This window comes from Fusarium keratoplasticum, chromosome 9 (genome assembly GCF_025433545.1).
Source record: "Fusarium keratoplasticum isolate Fu6.1 chromosome 9, whole genome shotgun sequence".
NCBI lineage: Eukaryota > Fungi > Ascomycota > Sordariomycetes > Hypocreales > Nectriaceae > Fusarium > Fusarium keratoplasticum.
In genome coordinates, this window is record NC_070537.1 from 1,615,787 (window position 1) to 1,643,041 (window position 27,255).

At 54.3% G+C, this 27,255-nt stretch overlaps 8 protein-coding genes across 8 annotated transcripts; 6 read left to right on the forward strand and 2 right to left on the reverse strand.

Moving 5' to 3' along the window:
• Positions 1-597: 597 nt before the first annotated feature.
• Positions 598-1,385, forward strand: NCS57_01137700 (Signal peptidase subunit 3; the record flags this gene model as incomplete). The annotated part of the gene is made up of 3 exons (XM_053061094.1): positions 598-743; positions 802-1,083; positions 1,142-1,385. 3 exons carry the CDS (start codon positions 598-600, stop codon positions 1,383-1,385), a joined length of 672 nt encoding a protein of 223 aa, XP_052909480.1.
• Positions 1,386-1,675: 290 nt separating this feature from the next.
• Positions 1,676-6,099, reverse strand: NCS57_01137800 (5'-3' exoribonuclease 1; the record flags this gene model as incomplete). The annotated part of the gene is made up of 5 exons (XM_053061095.1): positions 1,676-4,170; positions 4,223-5,521; positions 5,569-5,878; positions 5,930-6,023; positions 6,095-6,099. 5 exons carry the CDS (start codon positions 6,097-6,099, stop codon positions 1,676-1,678), a joined length of 4,203 nt encoding a protein of 1,400 aa, XP_052909481.1.
• A 933-nt stretch (positions 6,100-7,032) lies between these two features.
• Positions 7,033-8,658, forward strand: NCS57_01137900 (Histone acetyltransferase type B subunit 2; the record flags this gene model as incomplete). The annotated part of the gene is made up of 6 exons (XM_053061096.1): positions 7,033-7,069; positions 7,156-7,209; positions 7,266-7,317; positions 7,376-7,891; positions 7,944-8,429; positions 8,484-8,658. 6 exons carry the CDS (start codon positions 7,033-7,035, stop codon positions 8,656-8,658), a joined length of 1,320 nt encoding a protein of 439 aa, XP_052909482.1.
• Positions 8,659-10,605: 1,947 nt separating this feature from the next.
• NCS57_01138000 (uncharacterized protein) lies at positions 10,606-13,014 on the forward strand (the record flags this gene model as incomplete). Its single annotated transcript, XM_053061097.1, has 1 exon — positions 10,606-13,014. The coding sequence occupies one exon, from the start codon at positions 10,606-10,608 to the stop codon at positions 13,012-13,014; it is 2,409 nt and encodes an 802-aa protein (XP_052909483.1).
• Positions 13,015-15,098: 2,084 nt separating this feature from the next.
• NCS57_01138100 (uncharacterized protein) lies at positions 15,099-17,336 on the reverse strand (the record flags this gene model as incomplete). The annotated part of the gene is made up of 4 exons (XM_053061098.1): positions 15,099-16,061; positions 16,153-16,859; positions 17,019-17,076; positions 17,181-17,336. 4 exons carry the CDS (start codon positions 17,334-17,336, stop codon positions 15,099-15,101), a joined length of 1,884 nt encoding a protein of 627 aa, XP_052909484.1.
• A 4,222-nt stretch (positions 17,337-21,558) lies between these two features.
• Positions 21,559-22,072, forward strand: NCS57_01138200 (uncharacterized protein; the record flags this gene model as incomplete). Its single annotated transcript, XM_053061099.1, has 3 exons — positions 21,559-21,706; positions 21,766-21,807; positions 21,870-22,072. The coding sequence occupies exons 1-3, from the start codon at positions 21,661-21,663 to the stop codon at positions 22,070-22,072; spliced, it is 291 nt and encodes a 96-aa protein (XP_052909485.1). The 5' UTR covers positions 21,559-21,660.
• Positions 22,073-23,619: 1,547 nt separating this feature from the next.
• NCS57_01138300 (40S ribosomal protein S22) lies at positions 23,620-23,976 on the forward strand (the record flags this gene model as incomplete). The annotated part of the gene is made up of 1 exon (XM_053061100.1): positions 23,620-23,976. One exon carries the CDS (start codon positions 23,620-23,622, stop codon positions 23,974-23,976), a length of 357 nt encoding a protein of 118 aa, XP_052909486.1.
• Positions 23,977-25,529: 1,553 nt separating this feature from the next.
• On the forward strand, positions 25,530-27,029 carry NCS57_01138400 (uncharacterized protein; the record flags this gene model as incomplete). Its single annotated transcript, XM_053061101.1, has 1 exon — positions 25,530-27,029. The coding sequence occupies one exon, from the start codon at positions 25,530-25,532 to the stop codon at positions 27,027-27,029; it is 1,500 nt and encodes a 499-aa protein (XP_052909487.1).
• Between the last annotated feature and the right edge of the window lie 226 nt (positions 27,030-27,255).

Consider the following 27,255-nt stretch of genomic DNA (forward strand, 5'->3'; position numbering starts at 1 on the left):
GGACGCAGGTGAGGTGACGTGGGAGGAGATCTAAGAGAGATGGATGGATGGATGGAGTGAACCTTCAGGTAGAGGCTGGAAATCAAGCACCGGGTGCTAGTGGGGTCCATCCTCTAAATTTTAGTGCCTCTTTGGGGCGTCACAACCTTCGGCAGTGGAGACTGAGCCAACTGTCAGCCTCGCAGGGACCGAGCTGTTGGAATCCAGGGACCTAACGATGGGAATGAGCTGAACAGTACATATTTATGAGATGAAGTGCTTCCTACACATTCTGAGGAACTTGATAAGTCTCTAAAATGGCCTTCAATTTTTACTACAATTTATTTCCACCACTCTATTGTCCCAACTCTCTCGTCTGAAGCTTGTGTCTGTCGTCACAACCCCACAATGACCCAATCAACCACAAGGCTGAGACGCCACACCTTCAGCGCCTCAGGGACTGGCTCCAAAAACGTGGCCAGTAAATGGACTTACTTGGACCTTCAACACCAAGACGCGACAACACATCGTCCGTCTTTAAACACCATTCCCACCTCTTTTTTTCTCTTCTTATAATACCAGGGGAATGCTTCGATAGCGTTCGATAATTCGCCCGCCATGTATAACTCCCTCACTCGCGTCCAAAACTCGTTTGGCTTTTTCACCACCGTCGCATTCGTCGTCGCAGCCTTCATCGCCGCCTCTGATCTCCTTGCGCCGCGCATCCCTTCCACAGGCCTCATTGCCCCCACAAACGTCCAGGTGTACGTTTACCTCCTCCCCGTTTGCTAGCAATCGCTGACAACTTTCATCTTGTTACAGTGTCAAGGGTCGTCCGCATTACTACAGCTCCAAGAAGGAGGAGTACGCCATCATCAAGTTCTCCCTCGAAGCCGACTTCTCGTCCCTCTTCACATGGAACACTAAGCAGCTCTTCGTCTACGTCACCGCCGAGTGGCCCGGCCCTGGCAATGCCACCAACGAGGCTGTCATCTGGGACTCCATCATCACCAACCCGAGCGCCGACCACCTGAAGAACATTGGCCCTGTTGCCATGAAGAAGCTTAAGCGCAGTGCCGAGGGCAAGTCCATTGACCCCAGCCGGTAAGTCTTGAACCAATTGTGACCCTCGCGAGTGGCATGGTCTGACAGGAATCTATAGTGGCATCCTCAAGCTGAGGAACCAGAAGCCCAAGTACCAGATCACCCACCCCAGCGGCAAGGTTGCCGAGAAGGACAACGTGGAGCTCAAGGTGCACTACAATGTTCAGCCCTGGGTTGGCCTCCTCACTTGGGACCAAGGCCAGGATATTGGCCTATGGAAGAAGTTGGCTGGTGGCGTTAGTGAAAAGTTCCAGCTCCCCGCCCTCAAGACTAAGAAGAAGGACGCCAAGAAGAGCGCCTAGAGGAGGCCAGCTGCCATGCTAGTCCCTAAATCCAGATCTATAGCATGCTATGGCGTTTAATGGAGTGGGTAATCATCGTTGAATTTCATGCTTATGGGTGCTGTTTCGGCCCAGACAATTATCTTCGTGATTTCATGATACATGCAGATATCTACATTTTGTCTATACGACTTGGTTCACATCCACCATTTCTCATGACACCATGTTTAAACCCAGACCTGTCAACATATATCGTAACACGTAAACAAGTACACGGTCCGTCAAGGCTGATAAACCCAAAGACCAGGCATCTAGCCCTGGGTTGCGTTACCAGCAGCCCCTCCGTTGCCTCTTCCACGGCCTCCACGGCCTCTTCCGCCACGTCCACGACTACGTCCCCTTCCTCGTGGTTGGTCAAGGCTGGCAGGCGGCGGCACGTTGCCGTACTTTTGCTCTCCTGCATCGGGAGCGGGTGAGCCATGCAGGTTGCCGCGTCCACGACCTCGCCCGTTTGAATGGGCACTGCCCCGACCTCGATGGCCATGTCCGTTGTTGTCCTGGCCCTGGTGTGCGCCATCGGGAGGACCGTTGCGGTAAACCAGAGTGCTGTGGACGAGGTTAGGGCCACCTCCACGAGCCCCGTTGCCTCGGCCACGCGAGGGCGTACCGTTCAAGGCTCCTCGCCATCCACCACGCAGGGGCGCTGGAGCAGGGGCGTCTCTGTACTGAGGGTGGCCAACATTCTGGTACCCGCCCGCCGGGGCCGTGGCAACGGGCCGTCGCTGTTGTGATCTGCTGGTGGTTGAGACGACCTGCTTGTCCGTCGTGTTCAGCACAGCAGAAGCGGCAACAGTCTGGCCACGGAACATGGGAGCTCTCTCGTTGAGCGTAGTTCCGCTCATGAAAGCCGTGTCCCAGACGACATCCAGTAGAAGAGCCGTGGCCGTCCTGCTGATGCCGACAACCGTTCCACGGGTGGCAATAGGCACCTTTCCAGCGGCAGAAACATACGTGACTCGGTCTCCCAGGGCAAAGTTCTGGCTGCCAAGCACCATCTCTGCGTCGGACGGCTTAAGGAGGGCCGAGCGAGGAACGCCACGCAGCTTCTTGATGTCAATCTCCTGGGAAGCGACATGGATCTGCTCTCCAACGGTGGCCAGAGCCTGGACGACCACCGAGTCAAGTTGTTCGGCTTCCAGAGGAACACGCTCAAACTGGTTCGTCTTTTGCGTCTTCAACCAAGCAGCGATTTCCTTGACCTTCTGAGACGCAACGGCGGGGTCCTGCCACAAGTCTGTCTCGTAAACGTCGCTCTTTTGGGGCTCCCTCTGGATGGCCGCGAAGAAGTCAGGGAAGGTAACCATGTAGTTGGCAATAAGCTGGATCGCCAGGCCGCTGAATTCCCAACCGGTATGGGACTTTCTCGAGTACCCAAGTACCTTTTGCTTTCGGCCCTCAAATTTCAAGTTCAGACCAAGGTTCAACTTGAACCCACCAGAGTTGATGACCTGGTAGGACGAAGTTATCTTGCTCAGCACAAGAGGATGAACACCCAGTTGCTTTGCGACAGCGAACGAAGGAGTGTAAGGGTTGTTGCGCTCCGCCTGGTGGATGATCTGCTTTGCGAACTCGGGCTCCTTATTCTTGAGCATCGAAACCACAATCTCTGCTTTGTTGTTGGTATGCGCAGTGACCTCAAGAGGGCGGCCGTAGGCATATTCGCCAAGGAAGAACGCCCGGGTGCCCTGTGGGAACTCTTCCTCGATAGGCAATGCTGCCTTCTCGAGGAAGCGCTCGTCCTCGTTGACAACCTCGTCAACAATGGTCTGCGCAGCGTAGGTGCTCCTGAGACTTGGGTTCTCAGCATACTCCTTGATCAATGCGCCCTCCTCGGTTCTGATGAGACCCTTCAGCATGTGGACATAGATGAGGCATTCAACTTGTCCAATAATGATACCGAACCGCTTTGAGTGCATGTTCTCAAGAAAGTCAGACTCCCTGGCCCAGTCGGCGGCTTCCCTGTTGTTGTGATCCTTAGTCACAATGTCTTTGCCATTGTCGGCCAGTTCATAGCTAAAGAGCTCGTCTTGGACCTTCATGACCTTGGCTTCCTGGAGGAATGGATAGCCCACGAAACAACGCTGGCCCAGCTTTGCCTTCCAGGTTTCTGTCTTGGTGCGGTTCTCCGTATCAGTTAAGGTAACAATGACACTTGGATTCTTGCTGTCCTGTTGGAAAACGTTGACACCAAATCCTCCGAGAAGCTGGGCAGTGTAGGGAAGAGTATGCAGCGAGGGGAAGCCAGCAAGAGCATCAACGTTCAGCAAAGCGCCAGTTGTCAGTCCGGCAAGGTAATCAAGGCCCTCCATGTCGGGAAGATCGAAGATGTTTTCGATACACCGGCAGTTTTGAACCTCGGGGAAAACGCCAGGGAGAGGCGACGGGTAGACAAAGTCCACGTCAGGTGAGTAAGTGAACTTGAGGGGGACACCAAAACCGTTTCGAGCCTTTTCGTCCGGCTCCAGGTTATCATTCTTCGTCGCCATAGCTGACAATAGGCGCTTCTCATCAATGAAGGGGATCTTGACAACAGCTTCCCAGTCCATCCTCTTGCCGTTCATGTCCAGCTCAAAGTCGCGAGGATAAAAGTCGATGATGGGAGAGTCGGGGTTAGTCATGAGGTCATGGTAGACCTTTGGCACAATCTTCTTGCTTCGGTCTGGCAAGACACCCATGAGCTGTTCGTACGGCTTAAACGGTTGACCCTTCTGGAAATTGAAGTCGGCGCCAACACCCTTGGCAACATCTGTATCGTGTTAGTTGAAGACTAAAAGAGGCAGCTCATCCTCTGTGCTTACCTGAGATGAGAGGCGCATAGTGATATCCGTAGAACCAGGGCCACGAGGCAATTCCACGGTAGTAGTAGTACAAGACCCATTGCAGGCCTTGCACATAGTTCTCGCACAGCGCGATAAGCTCCTTGTCGTATTTTTCAGGAGCCCACTCTTCAAACTTCTGAAGGTAATACTTGGTCTTCCAGCCTTGGTACTTGTCTTGGTAGAGTTTCTCGTAATGCTTTTCAGCATCCTCAGGGGTCATGTCGACCACCAGGGCCTTGTCGTACGTCTTCATTACTCGGTAGGCAGCCAGGTTGCCTTCCTCCTCCTCCTCTTCGTCGTCATCGTCAATCTTGGGAGGGAAGGACACGATGAGATGACGGTGGCCCTCGTCGTCCTCCTTGGTTGACCATTGGAGGTGCATAGAATCTGCCAAATCCTGGACGAACTTACGGTCAGCAGCCTTAAGGCTGGTGCCGAGATCCAGAGGCTCATCAGAGCGCTTAGAGATGTAGGGCCGGATCTTTTGCTTCCAAAGATCCCGTTGCGCGGAGGTGATGACAATCTGTCCTCCCTTGGGGGGTTTGCGCCCAGAAGCACCCTTGTTTCCAATGTCCTTTTCTATCTGTTTCGCGGCAAACCACTTTTCATCCGAAACATCGTTCTCGAAGTTGTCGATCTCTGTTTTCGACAGCTCGCCAAGCAGGAGCTGTAGACGCTCCAAATTGATGACTCCATTCTCGTTGATGTATCCGTCACCCTTGGGTAGGATGGTCTTGTAGATCCTGAACATGTTTGCCAATGCTCCCTCGTTGATGTGTAGCCCGGGCAGGTTAGGCAAGAAATCGTTGCCGACAAAAAAGGCCATAAGAATGAAGTCGTCAATGACTCTTTCGAGGTCGAATGGGAAACTGAGAGCGCCTTCTTCTTGAAGTTCTTGAAACTCCATCTCTAGATACTCTCGAACGATGCAAAGATGGAGCAAGTAGAAGTTCTGATGCTCAAGCTCCTTGGACTTGTTCTTTGAATCACGTCCAAATGTCACCTCCTCTCGAAGAAGGCAGAAATGGGGATCGTGGCTGAGGAGACCCAGCATGATCAGATCAGCATCGAGACCGTAAAGGCAATGTCGCACGTTGGGGTTGTAGTTGGGCTGGGCCTTGGCATTTCGGATGTACTCCATGATCTTGTGCTCTCCTTCACCAGGGACCTCGTGGCCGGAAAGCACAATCTCACAACCCTGCCAATCAGTATCCTCAGATACCTTCTTGTTGACAAAGTATCGCAGCTGCTGTGATAGCTTGGCCATGAATTCAGTGCCTATGGTCTGTTAGAACGTGGAATCATTCCTGTGAGAGTAGCCATACCAGGGGTGATGCAGTTGCTGTCAAAGGGCTCCTCCTTGGGCAACTCGATGCCTTCGCGAATGGCCTTTTCACGGGCCTTTTCGGCATCGAGAGCGGTTCGGAAACGCCGAGCACGCTGCTGGTTCATCTTGGCTCGCGGTGCGACACCGTCGATAGCCATGAAGAAGAGTTGCTTGGGTTTGATCTTGCCAAACAGATGTTCAATGTAGTTGAATATGCGGATGAACATTTCCTCCTCGCTGAGGCGAAAGGATACGTCTTCACCTGCATCCTTGTGGGTACAGTTATGAATGATACCATTCATGTCCAGCTAAACCGCGGTTAGCATACATCGCGACGAGGGTGTATCAGGATCTCGAACGTAGAGGCAGTCGAACTCGGGTATTCGGTTCTCTGCGATGAGTTGAGAGATTGCGGGATAGCGCTCGGAGAGCCATCTGAAGAACTTGGGGACACTGCGACCAGGAAGAATTCGAGTTAGCCATTGTAGCTATGGAGGAATGGCAGAGCCAGAAGAGGGACATACCCCATTGCGACGGGTTAGTGGGCGATTCTCAGCCCACGACAAAGTTCAGCAAGGCGGAAAAGTGATATGAAATTGGAGTCGGACTCCAAGTCGCTCGTACAAGTTGAGCGCAAAACGGTGAAAATCCTGTCGCAAGCGAAGATGGAAGACAAAAGTGGTGATCCGAAACGACGCCTGACAAGATGGAACAAGAAAGAACCAAGAGATCCGGAATCAAGCGCAGAGAGAACCGAAGAAAACTTCCTCTACAACGCCCGAAGGGAAATGAAAGATATGGCGGAACCAAGAGGGTCGGTGATTGCGGCGAGTCGGGAGGTGAGGTTTAAAGGGAGAAAGTTTAAGGTCGCGACGATGCGTGTTGTCGTGACGATGTAGTCCAACAGTCATGGAACTCAGTCGGGCTGGGGCTTTGCTACCGTAGCAAAGGTGGGGCTTCCATCCATCCCACACAAGGCGGCGGTTTGCCTCGTCGCTGATGGAGGGGCTCTTGCCGGCGTGAGTCAATCCGGAGGCCGACAAGCTGTGATGCACCTTGGAGGTACATGCCAGCTGGGCAACAAGGGGCCTGCTCATTGGTAGCGCACAAGTACACTGCCCCATTGCCCGCCTGTAACTGAGATCAGCGCCTGGAACACGCGCTAAAGTCGCAAAAAAAAACCGAGCCACATCCCATTCCAGTCAGTGTGGCTAGTGCTCGCTTTCACTGGCCGCCTTCCTCTGTCACTTTACGCGACTACATACGCGTTTAACCACCACCGCTCCATTCTTTTCAGCCTTCTTTGTGCGACGGCCTCACTCTCCATCTCCAGCTACTTGCATCTCTCCACCAACGCTTGTTTTCGTGACTTTCTAGAAGACCGTGAAGCAAGCATCTTACTATTTTCATCTACCTCATCTACGAACATTTCTTTTATCACCTCGAGAAAAGAAAGCCCGTCATGGCGCCCGCTCAATCGACGGAGCGCGATGTGGACAGTAAGTTGCGGACAGCCTTGCATCCACCATGTCCACCTTGGATGGGTTTCAATCGAAAAAAGATGGCGCGCTCACCAAACAAATAGTCGAGATGACACACGAGGAGGAAGATGATCAGGGAGAGCGCCTGATTAACGAAGGTATGCATGCTAGTGAACAGCCAGCCACATTGACCAGGTACTGACCCAGGTCGCAGAGTACAAAACATGGAAGAAGAACAGCCCTTTTCTCTATGACATGATTCTTGGGTAAGTCGCATTACTCTATTCATCATTATATCACCGTATAATCTGACCATCACGATAGAACTGCCCTCACTTGGCCAACCCTGACAGTTCAGTGGTTTCCCGACGTCAAGGAACCCGAGGGCAAGAACTACCGAATGCACCGCCTTCTGCTCGGCACTCACACTTCGGATGAGAGCCCCAACTTCGTCCAGATTGCTGATGTCCAGATCCCCAAGGCTGTGACACCTAACCCCAGCGACTATGACGATGAGCGTGGCGAGATTGGTGGCTACGGAAAGTCGGGCAATGTTGCCGCCATCAAGTGTGACATTGTCCAGAAGATCGAGCATCCTGGAGAGGTGAACAAGGCTCGCTTCCAACCCCAGAACCCCGACATCATTGCTACTCTCTGCGTTGATGGCAAGATTCTGATCTTTGACCGAACGAAACACCCTCTCCAACCTGCCTCTCTTGGCAAGATCAATGCTCAAATCGAGCTTGTTGGCCACAAGGCCGAGGGTTTCGGTCTCAACTGGAACCCCCATGAGGCGGGCCGCCTTGCCTCAGGTAGCGAGGATACTACCATGTGCCTTTGGTCAGTTTCTATCTGCCATTTATTCCTGAGCTATCAACTAACAGCTGAAAAGGGACCTCAACACCCTCAAGGCCGACTCCAGAATTCTGAACCCCGCCCGCAAGTACACTCATCACAGCCAGATTGTCAATGACGTCCAGTACCACCCCATCTCCAAGAACTTTATCGGTTCCGTTTCGGATGATCAGACGCTCCAGATCGTCGATGTCCGACACAGCGAGACCGCCAAGGCCGCTGTGGTGGCTCGCAACGGCCATCTGGATGCAGTCAACGCGTTGGCATTCAACCCTAACTCGGAGGTGCTCGTCGCTACCGCCTCGGCGGACAAGACGATCGGTATCTGGGATCTCCGAAATGTCAAGGAGAAGGTTCACACTCTGGAGGGCCACAACGACGCTGTCACATCTCTGGCTTGGCATCCTACCGAGGCTGGTATCTTGGGAAGTGCCAGCTACGACAGGAGAATCATCTTCTGGGATCTCTCTCAAGTGGGCGAAGAGCAGCTTCCCGACGACCAGGACGACGGCCCCCCTGAATTGTAAGCTTGACCCCTGACAGGCGGTTGTTGTACTACGGCTAACAATGTCTACAGGCTTTTCATGCACGGTGGCCACACAAACCATCTTGCCGACTTTAGCTGGAACCCTAACGAGCCGTGGCTCGTAGCAAGCGCTGCGGAGGACAATCTGCTGCAGATTTGGAAGGTTGCCGAGTCAATTGTTGGTAAAGACGACGGCGACCTGCCTGTCGATGAGCTCGACCGATAGGTGAGGTGGAGGTTCGTGGAGAAGTTCCGGTCTTCATAGGATGAGGAGACGCAGCAGCTCTGGGAGCGATGGCAACAGAGGTCTGGTTTGCCATCGACGCTGAAGCGTGATATATCCTAGAGTAAGATGCGGAAGCGCTTGGAGGGGTTTTGGTCCCAGAGACTATCTACAGTAATGGTCAATCAAGTTTATGTAAATTGTGTTCAGCCTGTGCAATCTTGGATGCGTAATGTGTGATATTCTTCCGCAAGTGCGAGGAAATGTATGGACCTGCCCGGCACTGCGAGGCAGTTGGCAAGTCATGCACGAGGTTTTCTGTTGACGGGGCAATTCTGCAGTGCACCAGCTCTCTATTCAGGGCTATTTACCCCATTCGCTTGATATTGTTCTACGGATTGTTCTCATTGTCCCCGTTTGTTAATAACAAACGCAGCTCCACGACGAGGCCAGAGGTCAAACCTGGACTTCACCTCCTCCCTCTTCCCCCTCTCTTCCTTTCTCAACACCAAACAACAAAACATCAGGCCGCACAAAAACATTCACCGCGACCGATCAAGCTTTGTCAACATCGCGACAGCTTGATCGATCGGTGATACACGATCGCTGCCGACCTTATCATCCCCTCAAACATCGCCCCCTCCCCTACCTTGCCCAGACACTCGACTTTTCATCCTCACCATGGCGTCTAACCAGCCTCCCAACCCGCCTAATCGTGGGAATCGAGTCCCGACCAATCCTTCTGCGTTAGCCGCAAACCAAGCTCTTGCCCCGGGTGCCGCCCGTACTCAGATGCAGCCAGCTCAAAATGGCCAGACTGTTGCTCAGCCCCAATTTACTTTTCAACCTCAGATTCCTGCTCAAGGTCTGGCCCAAGGCCAGCATCTTGTTCACGGCCAGCAGCAACACCAAGGTCAACTGCAAAACCATGGCCAGTTCCGGACCCAGGGTCAACCCCAAGTCCCTTTCCAGACTCAGGCTTTCAGGCAGCCCCGACTCCAAGGACAGCAGCAGCAGGGCTTTGGGCAGCAGCAACAGCAACAACAGGGACCTTATCAGTTTGGTCAACCCCAATTCCAGGCCCAGCAGCAAGCTCCTTTTCAGTTCCAGCCTCAAGCTCCCCAGAACCAAGTTCAAGCTCAGGCTAGTCTCGGCCAAGCCCAGTCTCAGGGACAACAGCAAAACCCCTTTCAGTTCCGACCTCAGGTTCAGACCCAGCAGCGTCAGGCCCAGGCCCAGAACCAGGTTCAACTCTCCCAGCAGCAGAACCATACCCAGAATCAACAAGCGAATGGTCAACCTCATCAGAACCATGGTCAGTTTCAAGGTCTCGCCCAGCAGCATCAGGCCCAACTCCAGAATCAGAGTCAACGCCAAGTCGCTGCCCAACAGCAGAACCTGAGCCAGAGCCAGTCTCAGGGCCTGCAACAAAACCCTTTCCAGTTCCAACCTCAGGGTCAGGCCCAGCAACGTCAAGCCCAACCCCAGAACCAGAGTCTGCTCAATGGTGTTGCGCAACAGCAAAACCATGCTCAGCATCAACAAGCCAATGGTCAATCTCAGCAGAACCTTGGTCAACAGCAACTTCAGCGTCAACTCCTGCAGCGTCAACTCCAGCAGCGCCAGGCCCAGTCCCATAATCTGGGTCAACTCCAAGGTGCTACCCAACAGCAGACCCTTCAGGGTTTTGGCCAACCTCAGGCTAGCTTTGGCCAAGTCCAGTCTCAGAACCTACAGCAAAACCCTTTCCAGTTCCAACCCCAAGGTCAGATCATGCAGCGCCAGGTCCAGCCCCAGAGTCAGGGCCAACTCCAAGGCGCTGCTGCGCAACAGCAGGGCTTCAATCAACAGCAGAATCATGGCCAACATCAGGGTCTTGCTCAGTCACAGTTCCAGGCTCAACAGCAAAACCCTGGCCAACAGTTTGGCCAACAACAAGCCCCTTACCAAATGCAGATGTTTGGCCAACAGCAGGCTCTCCTCCAGTTCCAAGGTCAGGGTCAGCCTCAGCTTCCGCCCCCAGCTGGTTTCTTCATACCCAACGCTCCCTTCCAGTTCGGCGCTCCTGCACCAACCCCTATTCCTCTCTGGTTCCAGCCTCCTCAACAACAGCAGCAGCAAGTTCCTCTTCAGGGATATGGCCAGCCGGGTGAAGAACCGGTTGGAGTCAGACAGTTTAATCAGGGCGTGACTGAGCGCCAAGGTCGGACTCAGGACGAACTCGATGCCCTCGGCATCGACGGCACCGAATTCGTGGAAAATCTCGACGACGCAGATATCGAAGACGGTGATGAGGCCGTTCAAGACGATCAAGGCCAGGGAGACGCTGAGGAGAGTGAAGATGAAGATATGCAAGATGAGGAAATGCAAGATGCAGGCACGCGAGATGCGGGCACGCAAGTTGAGAACATGCCAAACGACCAACAGCAGCAGCAACAGCCGCAGCAACAGCAACGGCAGCAAGTCCAAGTCGTGCGAAACGTCCCATATGTGGAAGACCCCCACATGTATGATGCCGTCATATACGAAGACGCGTGGGACACCGAGAGCGACAGGGAACCCGACGTCGAGGTCGAGACTCGCAAGATCAACGGTGCCACCAAGCAGAGATACAAGTTCACCGAAGCCTTCCTCAAGGAGCACTTCAATGGAAAGGATCCTTACGAAAAAGAGAAGAAGGAGATCGTCGCCGTTCCCCCCATGAGAAGCGGTATGGACCTCATCACGGCTCTCTGCAAGAACCTCGAGCTCGCCATCGAACTGGGCAAGCATCTCCGCGGTGAGGATATCCTCAACCTCTACATTGCCTGCCGCGGCTTCCGTGAGGCCTTGGATGGCCACATGCTCTCATCCATCCGCGAGTGGATCAGAAGCAGAGCCCCCGAGGCCGGTAGGCTGTTCCCCTGGCGAAGCGTCGCAAAGTTCCTCGTCCCAGACCCGGCCAAGCGCTCCAGCTCCGGCACCGACAAGACTCCGGGAGGTGTCCGTCTCATCCCTGGCATGAAGTATCTCCAGATGATACTCGGCCGTGACCGATACTGCCGTCAGATCCTCGCTGTCATGGCTCGCATGGGCCTTCGCGTCCCCGACACGATGCACACCACTCTGCTGCGCATCTGGCACCTCCTTGAGATCGCCACCTGTGCTCAGAGATCCCAGCTGATGGCCGACACCAATCTGTGGACCGATCAGCATCTCTACAACGCTCAGTTCTTCTTCGTCAAGCTTACCATGGCCTTCAACCACCCCTTCTTCAGACCCCACTCCCACGAGATGCTCCATCTTATGATGGGCCAGCGCGGCCTGTACCCCCTGTGGCAGTGCCTCACTCGCAAGAAGTTCAGAACCATGTCCGAGATCGTAGAGCTCAAGGCCCGCTACGATATGAACCTCCCTCCCCCGGCGTGGTTCAATCCTAACCGCCGCTTCATGACCAACTTTCATGGAGTCCCCTTCCGCGAGCTTGGCGTGGGTCACTGCGAGGGTTGGGGAGCAGGTACTCGCCATCTGCTTCGCCCAGATGAGTTGGTCGTTACTGAATCCATCAACCGTTCGCTTGATCTTGACAAGCACTTAAACCACATGCTCGTTTGGGGCTACATCGACTTCAAGACCGGAGAGAACCTTGTCCCCACCGAGGAGGAGATGTACATCTCTGACGAGGAAGAGGTCCTCGAAGACGTCGACACCACGTGCTGGTGGCAGAAGAGGCACGCCCTAAAGAAGCGATGGACAGAGTTGACCCCTGAGCAGCGACAAGAGATCGAGGAAGATGAAGAGGACGAGCGCCTGCGCGCCATGGCCTGGTCTGCGCAATACGATCCAGATGAGAAGAACGACCGTCACGCAAGTAAATGGGACTCTGAGAGCGAAGACGAGTCCGATCAAGAGTACGATCCCAACGTCGAGATCAACCGCGGCTACCGCATGCAGGCCCTTCCCAAGGACCAACCCTCGCAGGTCCCCGCCCTCGACGACAAAGAAGCCTGGCGTGATCTCTGCACCGACTTCCTCATGACGACGCAGGTCGAGGTGAATGATGACGAAGTCGCCAAGGCCACCGCGTGGCTCAAGTTCTCCAAGGCCAACATGGTCACCCCCTTCGACCAAGACCGCTACGACATGGGAGATCCCTTTATGCGGAGCCGGGTCGACTGGGTGGCGCCTCGCTCTCCTCTCAGAGGAGCGCCGTCTGAAGATGAAGAGGATGGCGATGACGAAATGGAGGAGGATGGTGAAGAAGAAGGTAACGAAGAAGGTGAAGAAGGTGAAGATGAGGACGGTTACGATGAGGATGACGAGGATGACGAAGAGGACTATGAGGACTATTATGATGAGGATGATGAGATGCAAGAATGAGAGGTTACTAACGACAGATGACCTCTACGCGGGAAAGGGGGTTCCTCCTGAGTGAGGAGAATAACGGGAGATTTTGACGAGACAGGAGGATATTTAACACCGAGACAGGCTGCTACCACTCGAGAGACTTCAGTGGGATTTAGCGGCCACATTTCGTTGTCATTCGTCTTGATGAGATTCGAGGGTTCACAACAGTGACCAGCCCAGCTTCACGCCAGAGACAGCTGGAGACATCATCAAACTACTACGGATTCTTAGAGGCTCCAGGGATGGGTAATAGGAGCCATGTAACACATACTGTATGATAGAATCACATAGAAAATGAACCAATATTAGTTGGTCTTTAACTTGTCTCTCATCGCTTGACCGACTGCCTGGTTACATCTGTAGTAGCAATCTCTTTGCCCACCCTTTGTCCCGCCAACAATCAATATGCAGTCTACCGTCAGTTCACCGATCCTGTATACCCCCCTACGCCCAGCCAGATCTTGTCAGCAAAATCGTACAAAGAGCCAGAGCTACCAAGGCCACGAGGAAGCACCTCTTGAGCACTCAAGACAAAAACACGAGAGGTCAAATCCCCCTCAAGATGACCCACCGAGAACGGAATGAGGGATAAAAAAACAGACATTAAAACAAGGACGGCTCTCATCCTTCCTATCCTATTCCATCTCGACCAGAGTTTCTTTGCCCAACAGTCTTCTTCATCTTACCCCTCCCCTGAGTTGGTGGTATCATCAACGAACCATGCCAGGAGAAAAACATCATCAACATCAAGTGAAACCCCCTATTCTCTTGCATATATTCCCTAGTAGGATCTCAAGAACGAACAGGGGAGCCAAAACATCAGAAGAGAGAGAGAGAGAGGAACAGAGGCAAGAGAGACAGATTAAACGAGAACCACCAGCACCACCACCCCGGAACCCCCCCTCCTTTCCCTAGCAGCAAACAGCAAAGATATAGCCAGCCTCTGTGAGATGATATATGTTTTTTTCCCTTTTTGACACACCCCGACTCCTCCATGTCCGCCGCCCCTAATATGTTTCCCTCCCTTTGGTAGTTCCATGGCCGCTCCGTTTCCAGCTCCCCAGCTCCTGCGCGTCCCAGGTGAAAATGAGATGAAATGAATAAACAGGTAGATGAAGAAATAGAGAGAAAAACAAGTTGAGATGTAAGATGGGTTGATGGATGTTTATGCGAGGTGAAGTGATGAGAGATGAACAAGGGGGGTTGAAATCAAACTTGTGTGTGTGTGTGTGAATAATGAAGGACAAGCATAATAAACAGATAGACAGACAGATAGACAAACATGAAGAGTGAAAATAGGGGCAGGGATGACAACAGAGAAAAGCAGCTTGTCGGGCAACAACCAAGCTAACACCGGCGAACTGGATATTTGAGTCACACAGAAAAGCCAAGATATACCCTTACACTCCCCTGCGCTATGCACCCAACCCCCCGAACCCATTTTCCAGCAATGCCGCCGCCTCCGTCCCGTAAAGACCCCGGGGAATCAGATAGAGTAGTCCGTCCATCCGTGGCCCTCTCCTTCTCTCGCCGTATCACTCTCGTTCCCTCCCAAGAACTGAGTGAGAGACTCGAGAGAAATAGAGAAGCCTCGACGACGACAACTCTACCGCCCCCTGGGCTTATCAAAAATGAAACAGGCCGTGGCCCCCAGCAAGTAATAGCCCGTACCGAATAGACTCGTCCCTCAACACCAAGCAGCAAGCCCCTGGCATCGGCGAGGTACTCAAGTCACTTTTGTCTTCCAACCTTTCGAAATTTTGTAACACGTCCCGCCTTGAATCAAGTAGTATCCGACACTCCGTCCTGGTCTTCCGAAACCAATACACACACCGTACCGCCTTTCCTTTGAGAGAACAACCAAGTCCAGAAGGTATTTGCCAAGGTCAAATGCTCTATGTTCATCATTCAAAGTCGTTTTTGCGCAAAAAAAAGTGACACGGAACCGCCCGCCACCGGTTATCTTCCTCGCTTTGCTGCTGATGGATAGATGCCTGCCTGGCGGAGGCCCAACGAGAACGTGTACACACCGGCCCGGCTAAAGCAGCTTGTACTGCTTAAGCGGGCGACTTGTTGGGAGGCGCCGAGCCACCATTCTGGCGAGCATCTCCGCCGCTGACAGACAGACCACCGATGCCGCTCGAAAGGAACGCGAAGGGGTCGTTCTCGTTGTTACCGCCGCTGTTGTTGGCGTTGTTGTTATAGAAGTTGTTGGACGGTCCGGCCGACGCAGGGCCGTTGGTGGCCGACTGGAAAGCAGCCTCGGCAGCTCTGCTATCAAAGGGGCCGGCCGAGTGGGAACCAGGGCCGGAGCCGAAGCCGTGTGTGTTCAGGGAGCTTGGGTAAGCCGCAGCACCACCGCCCAGGCCGGAGGGAAGATAGTGGCTGGGAGGGCCACCAAAGTGCTGGTTGTAACCACCGCCAGAGCCGAACGAGCTGCCAGAAGCGAAAGGTCCAGGTCCAGGAGCACCGCCCATGGAACCCTGGTTCATGCCGTACTGTGAAGCATTGTCCATGGGAGAAGGGTAGCCAGAGTCGGCAACGACAGCAGCACCCGCGCGGCTGGCACCGCAACGCAGACAACAGACGTTCTTGGCGAAGTTGTGGTAGCCACATACCTCATTGCCGCACTTCCAATCACCGGCACGGAATGGCACAACACCGCTGCCACCCATGCGTCCGCCACCGTGGCCCATGGGACCGTGGTGGCCGCCGTGGGGAGGAGGGGGCATCATAGCAGGTGGGCCATAACCGTATCCTCCGTAGTTGCCACCACCCATATCGTTCGAGGGGCCGGCGCCGACGGCGGGGAACGAGCATCGGAAGCAAGCGGTTCGGCGCTGGAAGTTGGAGAAGCCGCAAGAGGGGCAGGTCCAGTCACCGGGTCGAGGGCGGTTCTTGCTGGGAGGGAATGGAGTCAGGATATCCTGAGCGCGGTCGAGGACACGGCTAGACGAGGGCGAGACTTCAATGGCCTTCTCATTAAGGGCACGGCCATTCATGCAAAGGCTCTCGGCAGCCTGTGATTGATTAGCATCGACACATTGTAAATCTTTGCGTGTGGCCACGCAGTGGAGCCATGCCCAACAAAGGGCGTCGCAGTCAACTCACCTCCTCGTGGGAAGAAAAGACAGCAAAACCGGTACCGGTGGGCTTGTGCTGCTCGGGAGTTCGAAGGGTCCAGAAGGCGATGGGCCGGCCACCAAACTGGGTGAACCAGCTCTCAAGCTCCGACTGAGTCGTGTCGTGGGGGAGACCCGACATGTGAAGAACCTTGCTCCTCTCTGAGAGGAAGGCTCGGACGTCAGCTCGGGCATCCATAGGTCGTGTCAGCACATCGGGGTGTTCCTGGGGAGGCTGTGACTTTCTAATCAAGCCCCGGAGGACACGGGCGAGGGTAATAGCCTCCTCCATCGCACGCCGAGGCGAAGCTGGGGCAAGCGCCTGCAGGTGGAAGGGGAGGTTGTGCTTGATGGGAGCACTCGACTGGACGGGCTCGACCTCGAGAGCGGCGCAGATGTTGGAGAGCATTGATGGTCCAAAGGGCAGGGACTCGGGGTGGTGCTGCTGCCAGCGCTGGTACTCGGTGCGGAGATCGAAGGTTCGCGAGTGCTGGAGGTAGGGAGGCAGCACGACGGCCTTGTCGCGGGCTTCGCGAGGAAGCTGGACACGGAGGTCCCAAGCATCGAGTGTGACGAAGACGAAGTCGAGGTTCTTGGAGGTCAAGTACTCGGTAGCAAATGTGTCGAATCGGGTGATAGCGTCTCTAAAGGTACCAGCGTTTCGAACATGCTCCCAAGTCAAAGTGGTCAGGCTCGCTGCAGAATATGTGTTAGCCCAAGCATTCTATCATTGACCGACCCCAGACGCCAACAGCGGGAAATTTTGGTAGTAGTCGGGCGCGTGGTTGGCGGAGCCAGACAGCGTGGAGCAAATCGAGATGGAGATGTCCGGGGCAGTAGCGTCAGAAAACTTACTGCAGAGAGGAGTGATGGGAGTGTTGACTGGCTTGACAAGGACACTCTCGTGGGTGATCTGGCAGGTTCAAGACTGGGTCAGCAATCCGTCGGTCACGGGCAGCACCTCTGGTCGGATGTGTATCTGGACAGATGGCGGAGCGGGCAGGATGTGCTACTCACCTCCTCGAGCGAGTTTGCGTCGAGCAAGATCCAACCAAGCTCAATCACCTCGGCCGAGTCCTTTGTCACATAAACGCCGTGCTCGTCACAGGTGGTCGCAACATGGATCACGACATAGCGATCGATGTTGAGTTGGGGCAGCTGTTGCGAAGACATGGCTGCGGCGGGATCGGTCGGACGAGGACCGACGACGATGCAGAGAAGGAGGAAAAGAGTGTTTGCGAGCGACGCGGAGGCGCGGCGGAGGAGGACGACGGGAAGGTATCGCGGGTATAACGTATGTAGACTCGCCGTGGACGACAAGAATCGGCGTCGTATAATATGAAGGTGCAACTAACTAGCCCGTGGCCCGGCCAGGTCGCGATGATGGAGGTGGAAGAAGAGGTAACGGGGAGGTTTGAAGTTGCGGGAATCGGATGTGGCCAGTGAAGCTTCAGGGGGTCGTGCCAGCACGAAAAGGGCCTCAGGCGGTAGGCAGGTACTTGCAGTTAGGTCGACTCTGGGAAGGGGGTACATGCCACCAAAGTACCTGTGTTTAGTGGGGAAAGACGAGACAGGACAAGTTGGGCTGTCAGCACACGCTCCAGATCATGTCAGTTATCTGAGGAGGAGGAGAAAAAGGTATTGAGGGTGCGAGAGAAGGCCAATGCAGCGTTATTAGTAAATTGGCATGAATATCGGGTGACTACAGCTGCGAAAGAAGCATTTGAAACTTTAGAATGCGAGACAAATGGCAAGAAACAAGGTGACATGTTGGTCTTTGTCACTGTTACCTCCCAAACGTTTCCCCGAAGCTTGCCCAGGGAGCAAGCACTCCAGAATGGAGCCCACCCGGTGAAGGTCACCCTCCCCTGCCCGGGCCCGAGCTGATGCCGCCAGGTAGAGGTGGCCCGCGTAGGCAGTTACAGTGGTTACAGTGAGCGGGCTGCAGGGGGCTACGCAACAGCTGCGTACCCGTACCTGTGCCTATCTGCCTGGGTGGGCGAGCTGTCAGGGAGGCTGCCGTCCCGTCCTCTCGCTAGAAGGATGCCGGCACGGGTTGAAAAGCGTCTAGAAACCCCGGAGGCTCGAGTCCCCTGAACTCTCCGAGGACTCATAGAACTCAATGCGGTCCTTACCAGGTTTTCGGTGGAGGCAATCCGGCGGATGCGGAGTCGGGGCTGTTGGATTGAATTTACGGGGAGCGTCAACGCTCGTTCACGAGGGTGCATGCAGCGACGAGGCGAAATAGGCCAGGTTGCGTCCCCTGAAAGTGTCCTTGATCAGAGGCTTCAAGGGTAGGTGTTGGAGGTCAACGGATAAGCTGCGAGACCGTTGTCGTAGCTTTTACGCCTGGTCAACGGCTGAGCCCATCAGCAGCCGGCATCATTGTGGAAAGCCCACTGCCACAATGAGAGATTCAGTGATGGATGATTCAGGTCAAGGCTTGCCTATTCTGTACAGCCTATGCTTGAATACTTCCCCTTCTGGCTGACGCGAAGACAAGTCTCAATGTAAATAACTTTGAGGCGTACTCTGAAGCAGCTTCATCCAGGTTGTCCTTCCTCCCGAAGCCTCCGGGCTCATCAACCACCACCCTTAAATAATTCAACAACTTGACGTACTTTTTGCTGAGATTCGTCACACCAATACTTACTTGCTCTTGTACTGTACTCCATCCATCCTCCTCCCCCTCCGTCAGTAGCCAGCCCGTATCTACGCACGCGCACGCATCCATCTGCCCTCGGCCAAGACAAATAACCCTGCCGCCGGTACTCCACGCTGAACAGCAGTCCCCAACTTATCATCTCGGCCGTTCTACGCAGTACCTAGCAGCAGGGCGAGCGTGCGCCTGTTTTACCCGGTTCATTCACACGACAATGACTATGACATTACCAATCACGACGCCGTCAAGTTTGTGCAGGCCCTAGAGAATGCACGTTCACAAGCATGTCAACTCTCTCTTTCGATAGTCACCAACTGCCAAAGTCGGTAACACAGTACGACTTTGTCGAGTCAGTCAAGGGCAGGTCAGGATTAATAACGGAGGCTGAGGTTTGAGTCGGCCGTCCTGCGATACAGTAGTGATTGACGGAAGATACTGTCCCACCATTCCAGCAGGACAGCAACAGAAGAGGATGGGATGGATGGAACGAGGGGTGCAGCAGAGCAGTGGCAGCCTCGTTCATCCTGACCTCCATGTCAAGTTCCAGTGTCTATCAATGGCTTCATTCAGCTTCAGGTGCGCCTGATGATTCCTGGAGAGGGGCCATCTCCCTGCCTCCCACGTGCGAGACCTCGTCTCTCAAGACTCTCAGTCATCCCTTGCGTCCACCCGCATCGCCAGCTGAGGCCTCTGAGACTGAGAAAGATAAACCGCAAGACACCAGAGCAAGTCATCTATGATGAGGCAGGATGACCTTGCATACAAAGTCCCACCCGCGCGCGGAGACTCGACTTGCCGACTTGGGCGAGGCGTCATCTCGCTCCAACAGCAATCAGTCCACTATGATGTCGGCCCCCTCATTTTTGCTGTGCCCTCTGCTATTCCATCGCTGCTGTTATTGAACGACGGGTTAACGGGGATATCTCATCCAGCTCATTATGAGCATGATTATTGCGAGCTGAAGCTGGGCCACCTCTGCGCTGTCCTACCTACCTGGTGGTATATTTTACTCCGTCGACACATCACCGTCAGTGTTGCTCAAGGATGGATCGCCGGGTAAAAGAAGCCCCTCGAATAGTCAACGCCGAACGGCCTTACGGACCTACATGTTCCGTGAGAGCTCAGGGGTTCCAATCCGGACTCGCCATGGATTTTCCCGAGGCGAGGACCAACAGTCAAGCCCATTGCTCAGAACCAGCCCCAACAGCCCGTTGGCCTCTTCGGGTTTTGCAGGCTCGAGGTTCTCCGTGGAAGTGACCGAGAAGCAATGCAGGCAGCCGATCAGTGACTATGCCTTGCCTTGCCTCGCCTTGCCGTCCTACGGGGCACACTGTGCAGCATCAAGTAGCAGCAACAGCCTCAGCCGCAGTGCAAGAACATGCACACGCTGGACTACACTCACGAACTCACTTGCCAGCCTCATTGTCCCGCGAAGTTGTCGTACTAACGGTCATTAGCCGCTCACCTCGAGATCAGCACCGCTCCAGCCTGTTGCACTTCGGGGCTCACCAGTGTCCAGGGCACATCCCTCCTCGGATCCCCAGGTGCGACAGCCCGCTGGCAAAGCCTCCCAGGGTTCCGTCCGTTGCTGGCGCGGAAGCGGAAGGGGACGTCACCCCGTCCAACGGCCTGGAACCACATATCCTTGTTAGCACAAGCACGTCTTTATTACATTGCGCAACGCCTGGCTCTCCTTCGAGGAAGCGATCTCTCATCCCGAGAGGCAGCCAGTGAGACCGGATCGCTTGGCGCCAACCCGGAGCAGCGGCACTCGGTGCTTTGGCCGACCACAGGCCGCATCTTGGACGGCCGTGTCGGCAACCATGATTTCTGCTGCCTTTCACAACCTATGGCCAAACTCGGCAAGCATGTCGGTTTGGTTTTGTACAGGATGTTTCCAGTCTCAGTCCTTTGTGCTGGGAGGGTTAATAAAGGACAACAGGAAAACTGATCAGCCAATTTGGTTCCATTCCCGACTTTGCACGTTCCAGAGACATCCCGACAACACATGTACGACTTCGGCTAATCACATGCCTACGCGGCAATGCGATTCTCCCGTTTCTATGGTTGTTGCAATAGTCGTTGATGATATGATCGGGGGTGATGGTGCAGAGGCAGCTGTATCATGAAGCACTGTGACGCTCAAAGTCGTACTGCATACAAAGGCCCTGCCAACGACACCACAACAGGAACCGCTGTGATTTGGGTGACAGATGATGCAGGTAGCAGCAGCATTTGCTGCTTCGTAGGCGCCCGTAGACTGTTGTCCGAGGACGGGCCCAGGCCTGGGCCGGAGCATGAGCGTAGGTTCTGTGCTCTCCGACTGTCGGGTCGGTGCGATCGGCGTCGAAATATCCGATAGGGTCGATGCTTGGTTGCAGAGTGGAAAGGACGAGACCGTCGGGGTGATGGATGCCACGCTTCGATTCACACGTGGATTTATCCATTTGCGATAGCCTCGTTCCTATTTTCGGTCATCGTATTGCTATCAATGCCGAATTCCATTCCCTTGCCTCAGCTTCGTGTTATTCAACTGTTCTTTATCCGGTTTGGCTTGTGGCAGCAGCACCTGAAAGCGCCTTGTCTACGTCATTGACCGTGCTCCACGTCACAAGCCGGCTTCCTCCAACACCGTCACGTTACTTCCAATTACGCGGCGATGCACACTTCTGCCTGAGGTCGTCTTGAAACATCAAGACTCATTGGACTTGCCTTGGCTTTTCTCTCTCCTTCACCAAACATCACTCATTATTGACAGCCAGAACGCACACGCTCTTACAGCCAGTAACTTTATACTCACATTCACACCAACTTACACACGACCAAACCGCAATCATGGGCGTCGTCTCGGCCATCTTTCTCGTCCTCATCACCATCCTCTGTACGTCAACCTCCCATCTGTAACGTTCGAGAGTTCTATGGTCACTAACATACCTTCAGTCCCTCCCATCGGTGTCTGGGCCGTTGCAGGATGTGGAATGGGTAAGCCAACATCCCCCGCCTTGTTCCCCTCCGAATTCCATGCTGACGCGGGGTGTTTCAAGATCTGTTCATCAACATCTGCCTGACCATTCTGGGCTACATACCGGGTCATATCCACGCATTCTACATCGAGTACGTGTATTACGATCGCCGCGAGCAGGCGCGCGAGGGGCGATTTGCAACTGGACCAGCGCCGGGCGTGTACTCGGATAATGTACAGACGGGAGGCCAGGGCTACGGCACGATGGCTCATCCCACGGCTTGAAGAAATGCTGGAGGACCGAAGCCATTTGAGGCTGTTGTCGGGTGGATGCTCATTGCTTTGCTGTTGCGGTGGTTTGCATGATCAGTGAAGGCCTTGCGGACGGTGTTTTATATGGATAAATGAGGAAAGCGACAAGACATTTCATACCCTCTCTTCTGCCACACATCCTGTCTCACTTGCTTGCCATGCTGTTCCTGCTTTGGCTCGTGGTAGTGTGCATTGACACTAACAACGGCGGCGCTATCACTCGCTTCAGCTTGATGAGTTGTCAGTTGTCGCAACCAGCGACGTGCAGCATAGCAGAACGGACTATTGAAGTTAATTGGTTTTATAAGCTGGCGATCTATATCCGATGAGCCGGCTTACGGGTGCTTACGGTGGTATTCGGGCAGGGTTATCTGGTAATGGCAAAGCAGCATCTGGACAAAGCCCTGTCCCTCAGGATGGCCGTATTCTGTGAGCGGGGCTCCCATCGATATGCACGATCATGTCGTGTCGGTGTTGATTACTCCCCCAAGGTGACGAATACACCCGGTGAGGAGGCGGTGGAAGGACAGTCATGTTGAAAGCCCCAATCATTGCCAGTCGGACAACACATATCGACAGCCCCGCGTTGGCAGACACCCGAGAAGAGGCAGAAGTGCACGTAGTGCGAATTGCCTACAGGAGTTGTCCGAGTATGAGCTGTCACCTGTATGTGCTCCGTACATTGCCGATGGTCAAGAACAGCTAAGATGGACGATCAGGAACATTCGTTCCTTCTAATTCCACCTGAGACATGGCTGAATTGACTGACATCCAGGGCAAAAGTTACCGAGACCAGCAGCAAGAGAGCTGTCAACTGATCGACAAATCTCCCAGGATGTTCAGGGTAGCAAAATGTAGCTACGCCTAGCGCAGCCAATGACAGGCAATGCGGGGATGGGTGTTGACATTGGCCGAGGCGAGCATCGACCCTTTTATCGACAGCCACGACACTCATGCATGTCTCCATGGATGGGCCAATCCAGTTCAAATTCCAATCCGATCACCAGAGACTAGAGAGAAGATACGTACCGAGTCTTGAGGATGGCTTGTGATGCCGGAGCCCGCAGTTGATTGCTGAGAATTTGAGTACCTAGCTTATCGGCACGTGACTCACTGGCCCTCTGTTATCGGATGCATCACCAACTCTACATCAAAACCACACGCTCTTCAATCAGGACAGGTAGGCTCCCGCCCGTCCTCCCACCAGGGCTCTATGATCATGGACTCATTTGGGTGATGGTTTTGCCATTCGTTGCAGGTACCTTCAGACTACGACCAGTTCGTCTCTGAAGAACCTGCCGATACACCCTCCCCGCTATCACCACAAGCAATAAACGCGTGCCGTTATACATCTTGTAATCGCCACCGTAAGTGCTCCAGCAGCCACCTCGTTATCGTTCTGTACCTCCTAACTCGGTCAGATGGTCCGAACCAGTGTCCTGAGTGATGCCTTGAAAAGCATCAACAACGCCGAGAAGTAGGGCAAGCGCCAGGTCATTCTCTGCCCTTCGTCCAAGGTCATGGTCAGATTCCTTGAGCTCATGCAGCGCCATGACTATATCTCGGAGTTTGAAGAGGTCGATGGCCACCGTGGCGGCAAAATTGTCGTCCAACTCAATGGCCGGTTCGTAATCGCCATCCCCTTACAGTCTTATGAATCGTCAATCGCTGAGACCTTCTATTTTAGACTAAACAAGTGCGGCGTCATCAGTCCTCGTTTCAACGTGGCTATGGGTGACCTGGAGAAGTGGGTTGTTCGACTTCTCCCTACCCGCCAGTTCGGCCATATCGTACTCACCACTTCCGCGGGCATCATGGATCATGACCAGGCTCGTCGAAAGCATTTCTCGGGCGAGATCCTGGGCTACTTCTACTAGAGGCTCTGACACAGCAGAGCTGGATCCTGGTCATTGAGTGGGGGAGGCTTGGCAAGTGTCACGTTGGAGAACTCAAGTTAAGGGACTACAGAGAACACCTTGGTGAATAAATGATCAACAACAACGCGATTGGGTCAACATGGAGGACTGATCTTACGAATTGCTTTCTCCGTATGTCAATATACCACTTGTAAGCTGAGCGTGACTCTTTGCAATCAAGCGGCCAGAACGTGAACTATTTTCGCCGTCATAAGTACATCTTGTTGAAGCTTGGGCATATGCTGGATGACCTCCAGGCTGGTATAGCACCAAGACAATTACATCTCAGCAATCAGCATGTCGAGAAATCCAAATCTGCCGAGTACTGGACGTGGGACAGTAATCTCCCATTGCACGCCCCATTATGCCTACTCCATTCCACGATTGTCGTGCTGCGATTGATTGATGCCACATGTTGCTGTCCAGCTGGCAAGGTGCGATTGGCTCGGGCAAAAGAGCAATCCAACCCCCATGCCAATCCGATCCCGATCCGCCATCCATGTTTTTGGTGCTTTGATGTGAAAAGCGCATCAGCAAAGACGCACAAACGCAAAGGGGGAGAAGAAGGATGAGGAGCTATAGGTACTTCTATCCCGACTCATTCTTTCCTCCTGTCGTTCCTCCCGTATCTGTGACATCCCGTTCCTATTTTTGCCCCTTCCCCGGCCGGGCAATCTCCACCTCCACTCCTTCCCGCTAGCTTGTCTACCTTGATCCCCTCTCCCCGTGCTTGACTCTGCCTTACTGTCTAATATCATCTATCACCTGTCAACTCTTGTCCTTCAAACCAACCTACCTACAGGCACCTTGTCGAGACGGGACTACGCCGTACGCAAAAGAGTGCTAACGCATTATCCTGCCTATCTTCGCTCCCTCTCTTGCATCCTGCATTTGTCGACCCCACCGCGTCGTGGCAACGCATCGCACCGCTTCGCTTCGCTTCGTTCGCTCTGCATTGACCGATAACCTAGACAGACAAGGTCAAGATCGTGCTGCATCGTCTTGCCGTATTCGTCTCTGCTTGCTGCCCTCACTCGTCAACCTCCTCGACAAGCCTGCGAGCCAGCCCAGCCATGTCCTGACTGCCTCTCCCATCAAATCGTGCACGCCATATTCGCACGTACCAACACAGCACATCAAACAACCCCTTTACCGCCCTATCTCTTCAGCCGGCCTACCCCCGGATACCATACCTTGCATGTCCTAGACCGACTTGTCGACCACGACAATCCCCAACGGCTCACCACTCCCACCACTCGGCGGCCACCATCACCGCCCTGGACTCGCGTCGACCTCCATACTACACCTTGACGTGTTGAGCTGCTGCTTCTGCTGCCGCCGCCGCTACTTTCAATGCTCCATTGACCCACGCCTGGGGTGTCACTCGTGCTTGATCAAGCCCGTCGCCTCTACCTATCGCCGCCGAGGTACTCATCTACGACAACGCACACAACACACTCTCGCATAATATATATACCTCCACTCCGCGGTACCCTGATTCCCGAGTCTTCACCATGCTGTCCTCCACCCTTCAGCCGCCCTCACAACCTCCTCGACCCCATCAGTCCTCTCGCCATCACGCCGCCGCCTCCACCTCGTCCGCCCCAGCCCTCGGCAAACCTCGTCGACACTCTCTCCCATTTTCCTTCCCGCCTCTCTTTCAGTCCAACACATCATCGACGAGCCTGGTGCCTTCGACCGCCGAGGGCAAGCCTATACCCGTTGACGACTCTACCGCCGAGCACCGAACTTCTGCTCTCCGCGAGCTCAACTCAAACTTTCCCAGCCGCCACCGATACGCAAAGTCAACAGGCGCCCAGAGCAGCACCTACTCCCAGCCTGTGATAGTCCGAAGCTACTACGCTCCCGTACCGACCCGTCCCGTTAGCACAGATCGAGGAGTCGTCATTGTCAACGGCCGAGGACATCGCACAACGCTCTCAGAGAGTGGGGGTCCCGCGGCTCTCGTACGGCGTGTGCTTCCGTTTACCTCGAATATCACGCCGGCTAGGAATGGAATGCTGGGAACCATGGCGAGGAACCGAACAAAAAAGCGACTCAATGAGCCTGAAGAGGCGAAGCTACCGCCGGTAGAGGCATTCCGCTTCAAGAGCTTCATGGCCAACATCGACGACCAGAGTGGCGGCACCGATATCAATGCTGATCTGGATCGCATTGCAGAAATCTGTGCCAAGTCCCGGTATTCCTTGAGCAATCAATACGAGGTTCATTACGCTCCTCATGGCTCCGGATCGTCCTTCATACCTGGAGTTGCCCAGACCCAGGAACCTCAGGGGCCGACTCTTCAGGCCGTTTCGTCGGATGATGAGCGAAACTTGAGGCGCTCCAGAAGGAGACCAATGGGCATTAGGAGAAATAGTAGAGCAATGGGAACGTTGGAGACCATCATGTCTTCGAGCAGATCCTCGGATGAGGACAAGTCCAAGAAGAAGTCTGCAGCTGAGATTGCAGAGGAGGTTCGCGGACGGGCTGCCAAAAAGGGCTCCAGACACGAATCTTCAGCATCATCCTCCGAAAACGGGGCGGAGGAGAATGCTCCTCAGGAGGAAGATGCCATGACGCAGAGTGCAACTCGCCGAAGGAGATCTGGATCTCTGGCACTCATCGACGGCACTCGGCTGAGCATGCACCTGAACGAACTCAACTCGGCCACTGGCCTTGTTGGCGAACCTGCCCTGCCCCAGACGTCAAGCAGCCAGCTCGAGATCCGCACTGCCCCCGAGGCGGCGCATAAGGAGCGTATCCCTGCACCACCCAAGACTAGACCCGTGATTGTTGAGGGACTCGACCAACCCCTTGCTCGTGGTTCCATCTCCCCCGTTGACGCCTCGCATGCTCGACATAGCTTCATCTCGACGCTGAGCGGCTGGATGACCTGGCGAGCTCCTGAGTCCACGCCCCATTCTCACGGTCGTGCTGAAGGCAGCTTGCGAGAGCTACTCAAGTCAACTGATGTCAAGGGCAAGGGCATTGAAACGGTGGCATACCATTAATATTTGCCACTAAAAAGTACGTGAGAGGACTACAGAACTCTCGCCCAGAGATCGGATATTTGGTGTCCAGCTGACATCACATTCGTCTCGGAGAACTCAGCAAAATGCAATGACCGACAATGAATTGATGAACGAATTATGAAGTTACGAGACCAACCCTATAAGGCCCGACGGATGGCTGGGGACAAAGAGCGATACTACAAAAGCCGAAAAGTTTGATCAGATC